Source organism: Miniopterus natalensis, chromosome 6, assembly GCF_054644295.1.
Source record: "Miniopterus natalensis isolate mMinNat1 chromosome 6, mMinNat1.hap1, whole genome shotgun sequence".
NCBI classification, from domain to species: Eukaryota; Metazoa; Chordata; class Mammalia; order Chiroptera; family Miniopteridae; genus Miniopterus; species Miniopterus natalensis.
In genome coordinates, this window is record NC_142086.1 from 49,158,011 (window position 1) to 49,164,826 (window position 6,816).

At 49.7% G+C, this 6,816-nt stretch overlaps 1 protein-coding gene across 1 annotated transcript; it reads left to right on the forward strand.

Moving 5' to 3' along the window:
- The first annotated feature begins 231 nt into the window (after positions 1-231).
- On the forward strand, positions 232-2,035 carry LRRC15 (leucine rich repeat containing 15). Its single transcript, XM_016200170.2, has one exon. It carries the CDS (start codon positions 232-234, stop codon positions 1,984-1,986), a length of 1,755 nt encoding a protein of 584 aa, XP_016055656.1. The 3' UTR covers positions 1,987-2,035.
- Positions 2,036-6,816: the final 4,781 nt, after the last annotated feature.

Genomic DNA, 6,816 nt, shown 5'->3' on the forward strand with positions numbered 1-6,816 from the left:
GAGGAGTGCTCCGGGTGGGGGGAATTGCTTGGGCAAAGGCATGGAAGTAGGAAGGCATGGGGGAAGGCAGAGAGGCTTGCTGACCAGACCATAGGAGCGTAAGTTGGGTATGTGGTGATGGGGTTCAAAGGCAAGCTGGTTTTTGGTATCAAAGATTGACGTTGGTTTAAAAACAGCTGCAGTGTCGGTGAGATGACCCTGACTCGTATGCTCTCTCTCCTTGCACAGGCCATGCCACTGAAACATTATCTCCTTTTGTTGGTGGGCTGCCAAGTCTGGGGTGTAGGGTTGGCCTACTATGGCTGCCCTAGCGAGTGTACCTGCTCCAGGGCCTCCCAGGTGGAGTGTACTGGGGCACGTATTGTGGCAGTGCCCACCCCTCTGCCCTGGAATGCCATGAGCCTGCAGATCCTCAACACACACATCACCGAACTCAATGAGTCCCCCTTCCTCAACATCTCGGCCCTCATCGCCTTGAGGATTGAGAAGAATGAGCTGTCCCAAATCATGCCTGGTGCCTTCCGCAACCTGGGCTCACTGCGTTATCTCAGCCTTGCCAACAACAAGCTTCAGGTTCTGCCTATCGACCTCTTCCAGGGCCTGGACAACCTTGAGTCACTCCTTCTGTCCAGCAATCAGCTGGTGCAGATCCAGCCAGCACACTTCTCCCAGTTCAGCAACCTCAAGGAGCTGCAGTTGCATGGCAACTACTTGGAATACATCCCTGATGGCGTCTTTGACCACCTGGTGGTCCTCAACAAGCTCAATCTGTGCAAGAATAGCCTCACCTACCTCTCTCCCAGGGTCTTCCAGCGCCTAGGCAACCTCCAGGTCCTCCGGCTGTGTGAGAACAGACTCTCAGATATCCCAATGGGCACTTTTGATGGGCTAGGCAACCTCGAAGAGCTAGCCCTGCAGCAAAACCAGATTGGTGTGCTCTCCCCTGGCCTCTTCCACAACAACCGTAACCTCCAGAAGATTTATCTGTCCAACAACCACATCTCCCAGCTGCCCCCCGGCATCTTCATGCAGCTGCCCCAGCTTAATCGTCTCACTCTCTTTGGAAATTCCCTGAAGGAGCTCTCTCCAGGGATCTTTGGGCCCATGCACAACCTTCGAGAGCTTTGGCTCTATGACAACCACCTCACTTCTCTACCTGACAACGTCTTCAGCAACCTCCGCCAGTTGCAGGTCCTGGTCCTTAGCCGCAACCAGATTGGCTATATCTCCCCCGGCGCTTTCAATGGACTGGCAGAGCTGCGGGAGCTGTCCCTCCACACCAATGCCCTGCAGGAGCTGGACGGGAACGTTTTCCGCATGTTGACCAACCTGCAGAACATCTCCCTGCAGAACAACCGCCTCAGACAGCTCCCAGGGAATATCTTCGCCAATGTCAACGGTCTCATGACCATCCAGCTGCAGAACAACCAACTAGAGAACCTGCCAGTGGGCATCTTTGATCACCTGGGGAACCTATGTGAGCTTCGGCTCTATGACAACCCCTGGAGGTGTGACTCAGGCATCCTTCCACTCCACAATTGGCTCCTGCTCAACAAGCCCAGGTTGGGGACAGACACCCTCCCCGTGTGTTTTAGCCCAGCCAGTGTCCGGGGCCAGTCCCTCATCATCATCAACATCAATGTTGCTGTCCCCAGTGTCCAAGTCCCAGTGATCCCCGAGGTGCCCAGCTACCCAGAAACACCAAAGTACCCAGACACTCCCAGCTATCCTGAAACCACCTCCATTTCGTACACCACTGAGTTCACCAGCACTGTGGAGGACTACACCGACCTGACCACCATTGAGGTCACCGATGACCGCAGCAAGTGGGGCATGACTCGGGCCCAGAGTGGGCTGGCCATTGCCGCCATTGTCATTGGCGTCATTGCCCTGGCCTCCTCCATAGCTGCCTGCATCTGCTGTTGCTGCTGTAAGAAGAGGAGCCACACAGTCCTGATGCAGATGAAGACACCCAATGAGTGTTAAAGAGGCAGGACTGGGGAATGGTGGGACCACTGGAGCATCTGAGAATTTCACCCTTTGACCTTCACCCCTGGGTCCACAGAACCATCCCCTGCTAGCTTGGTCCTAGAGAGGGAGGCACCCCCACCTTTTCCTGACCTGCTCTTAATAGGAAGGATCTTACCACCAGGGAGATCTGATCCTGCAGGGTTTCCAGTTCATATCCCTGGGCTTCCTTCAAGAAAGCCCCTTGTCCAAAGCCTCACCAGCTCTCCTCGGAGAACAATCTTCCCTGTGCCCGCGCCCCTGCTGGCCTCTGCAGACTCACTGACATGCCTGCTCACTTTGTGGAAATAGTTCTCCACCGGGACAGTCTCTCTCCTGAGTATTCTGTAAGTTGATTTCCCTTCTTTTGTTCTTTTTGTTTGTGGCATGGCTCCACCCTGTCACTTCAAATTAAGCTCCCCTTTGATTTTCTGCTCTTGAAGGTAGAGTGAGTTCTCTCCTCGAAGAAGGCTTCCACCCATTTATCTGGTTTCTTAAGAACTGCCAAGCCCCCTGCCTCTCGGGAAACTGTGAAAGAGAGAGGAATGGTGCTGCTCAGTCCCTGGAGACAGAGCCATCATCAGCATCTGTCCTGATTTTTATCTGGAAAAAGAAGGAAGGCACAGTGAAACCAGTCCAACCTTTTAGAGAATGGTATTTCCAAGCTGCAAACTTTGCTTTAAATTTTTTAGTCCTTCAAGGAATAAAATCATGTAGAATTTCTGACCCCTAAAAATACTAAAATCAGCTTATTGGTACTGGATGGAGAAGACAGCCTGGTACCCCGGGGGTCCTTGTGTCTACCCCTAGGGCTTTTCTTTTTTAACTGTTTATTGAAGGATAACATACGTACAGAAAAGTGGGAGCATGAAAGTGTATAGTTTGATGGATTTTCACAAACTGTACACACCCTGTTATCAGCGTCCAGATCAAGATACAGGATATCACCAGTATCCTCTATCCCGGGCTTTTACTGGGGAAGACTGGGGCTTATGGAGATGGCATGGACTTACCTGGGAACTGGCTCCCCATGAGCCAAGATAGGCCCTCCACTGTCCCCCTTCCCAGTCAACCCTTGCAAAAGTCCAAGTGGTAGAGGAGGAAGAGAAGATGTGGGTACACGCTGGTGTGGGCAGAACATTTTATTAAATCTACAGACCCTGAGGTACCCAGATTGGCCAGGTCAGAAGCATCTCAGCTATAGAAGAGGCCCACACAACCACACGCCCTTCCCTGCCAACAAGCTGTCTGCTGTTCATTGGAGGCCCCTTCTGCCTGGACCTTTTATGGGCATGATATGCCTATATATGTTTGTAATTTTCACTCTCCATTTGGGAGAAGTGAAATACCTCAGAGATGAGATCCTTTAATTGAACAGCCAAGTGTAATGGAACCCAGAAGTCCCTCTAATGTGGTGTGAAATTCTCCATCAACATTACATAAAGTCAGCTAGAAACTCAATTTCAGAAATTTTATATATAGCAGGAAACACTAGGATATACAGATAGGTCACACTCGGTCTGGGGGCTCTCTGGAGCAACTCTTGCCTGTGGTCTGGTTATAAGAGTTGTTTGGTCCAAGATTCTTCTTCCCTTGAGTTACAGTCATGTGAATACCTGCCATGGCCACTCTTCCTGCTGCACACATATCCACACTAGTAAAAAATATTATACTTATGGCAATGGATATCTTTCTCTGGGCAACTGGCCTACCAGTTCAGAAGTAAAAGTTCTAAATGGAGCGTTTCAGGTGTCCATGTCTGCCCAGGTAAGAGGTATAGCCAATACTATAAAGATTTGGAAATATGCCATCAATCCTGACTGGCTCTTACTGATTTGCTCTGCCTCATAAAACAAGTAAAGAAATCCCCTGGGGCCTTAGAAGAATGATGCTGACAGGTCCCCAACAATAAGGGCCCAGGAAGGGATGCGCAAAAAGACTAATCCTCTTGGTAGCTTTTTACTCTCTGTTCCAGGGAATCTGGGAGAGATAGGGCTTGTCAGAGGTAAAAGACATAATCTCCCCAAGGTAAATCTAGGTCCCCAAAATGTTTTCAAAATATAGTGTCCCTCCCAAATGTGTATACACACTTTGCTTTTTTTTTTAGTCTTTTTTTTTTTTAATCCTCATTTGAGGGCATTTTTTCCATTGCTTTTCAGAGAGAGAGAGAGAAAAACATCGATGTGAAAGAGACACATCAACTGGCTGCCTCCCACATGTGCCCTGACTGGGGCCAGGGATCAAGCCTGCAACTGAGGTACGTGCCCTTGGGCGGAATCAAACCTGGGACCCTTCAGTCCACAGGTTGATGCTCTGACCACTGAGCCAAACTGGATAGGGCCACACACTTTAAATAATTATAACCCCAGTGTTTATTAAAATACTTTTTATTTTCAAAACTGAGCTCTCAGCTGTTAAAGTGTGAATACATTTTTTGGGGACACCCTGTATTTGTAGCAGCTGGTAGACATGCAACAAGGCTTGCTGGGGCCTGAAAGGAAGTGAGCTCAGAGGTTGGGGCACAAGCAGCATTCCACTGATGGTGGTCTGGATCTTGGGGCTAAAGAGGAAAGTTTGGCCTGCTCTGTTCAGACAGGAGGCATGGCTGGGCACTGCATTCCTCAGGTGCTCCTTATGAGTCGGCTCCAATGTCTCATTGTGCAAAAGCACAAATGGGCCAGAGGTGGCAGAGAGGTGAGGGAGGAGCCCTCTTCATCTAGTGTGTCCTGCCAATCTGAACCCAGAACCCCTGGATGCTTCTATCAGCTGTGACATTGGAGTACCTTCCTCTCTGGCCCACCATATCAACATGTGTCCCCAGGCCAAAGGCTGGCCTGAGGGCAGCTGTCCTCAGATGACCCCTCCCAGGAGCACTCCAGGTGGCAATGGTAGACCCTTTATCTGACCTTCTGTTCCTTTCTTCCATCAGAGTGGATTGGATGGAACCATCCAGCCTCCTCTTCTTTGGTAGGTCTTTTGGCCTCTGAGCCATGTTGTCTGGTCAGGGAGCTGCCAGAAAAGCTGTGTAGTTTCCTTTCCAACAGGATAATGCATTTGCTCACTTCTCAGGGCTGGAGTGGGTCACGTGGCCCCCAAAGTGGAGGCAGGGCACAGAGTTCACTCCATTTTCCCCTCTGCTCGCTGGCTTCTCTGTCACTTTGCAAGTACCAGCAGCCTGTGTTTGGAGTGGAGGGTCAATGTTGGAGGAAAGAGCATAAAAGCCAGTTAGAGCCACCATTTTTCCAAAAATGCTTACTGTGCATAGCTACCCTTTAAAGCACTTAACAGGCATTTTCTTTTTAACCCTCATAACACCCCTGTGCATGAGAACTATCTTATCCCCATAAGCTCTAAAACTGTCATCCTTCTGCAACATTATTCAGTAGGCTGTAGGGTTTCCTTCTCTTTTCAAACTTTGTACGAGACCTCACTGCCTGTACCTGGCTCTCATCATTAAACCAAAGAAAATGGGAGTCACTCTCCTGTTGTTCCCCAGAGTCTTAGCCATGGAAACCTCGCTTGGTACCGTGTGGGTCAAACATTTTGTAAGTACAGGGGAAGTTAAATTCATCCATCTATGAAAGAAAACTTGGCCCTCTTGTGGAAACTGTTGGGCTGTGTGCATAGTGTTCCCCTCTTTAGAATTCTCAGGCACGACACAGTTCTCAGAACCCTTCGTGGGCCACAGTTCTCACAGCCTTCCAGATGTCAGCGTAGAGCAGTTTCAAGAATCTATTTCTAAACTCAGGAAACTAATGGAGAGCAGACAGCTAGAGATAACTAGGTAGCTAGAGTTAGTAGATAGACAGTGGCTGTATTCCAGCCCTTAGCTGCATCCCACGGATCCCACAGTCAGAACTAAATCCGGGCTGTTGGGAGGCAGTGGTGGTCTTGGGAAGGAGGCCACTTCAGAAAGGTGGATGGGTGTCCTCCAGGCCAAACTCCTTCCAGCCTGAGCTTTCTCCTTCACCTAAGGATGGATCATTCTCACAGACCCATTGCTTTCATGCTGCCTTCAACAGTAGATCATGTTTGCCTCGCTTAAAGAATCATTGCAAATAGTCCCAGGAGTTTGGTGATGCATTTAGAGATTTCTAGGCCCCCGGGGTTTATAGAGTGTGAGCCCTGGTGGGCAGGGTTGGGGGTCCATCCTTGCTGGGGCTCTGTCTTTGCTGGATGCTGCTTGTAACAAATTTGGTGTACAGAATCAACAATCAACAATAAATGGTATACACAGGACACATGTGCTCTCTGTGGTTGTCTTGGCTATGGGGTCTCACACCTGGTGATTGTACTCTTGTCATATGTGTGCAAGGCTAACCCAGACAGCCCCTCACAGAGAATAGATCCTGGGCTGGGAAAAGGTCCTTGGAAAGTGAGTGGGGACCAAAAATGAAATAACAAATGATTTCTATAGGCTACTGTGTCACGAAGGGACCTTAAGAATAGATTCATACCATTTTATAGATGAAAGGAGCGTGATCAAGACAGGAAGTGAACCAGTGGCTGAGCTTGCTCACAAGCAGACCTCCAGACTCCCAGGCTGCAGTTCCTTTTGTGTCACTCAGTATTTGTTTAATGTGCCCACGCATGCACTTTGCATGCACAAACACACAGGCTTCAGGGGGCAGGACTATTCTGCCCTCTGGACTCCTACCAGTGCTTAGCACCAGGCTCAGTGAGTCACAGGCTCTCAGAAGACACTATCTGAGTGCAGGCGACTCCTTCCAAGTGTTCAAGTGACCCCAGGACTATTTCAGGTCTCTAGGTTCCAGGAGCTGCCACAGCTGTTGGCGCAGGTCCAGTTCT

What these genes read in the sequence shown, in the direction of transcription:
- LRRC15 (XM_016200170.2), top strand. Translation starts at nt 232, where the DNA reads ATGCCACTGAAACATTATCTCCTTTTGTTGGTGGGCTGCCAAGTCTGG.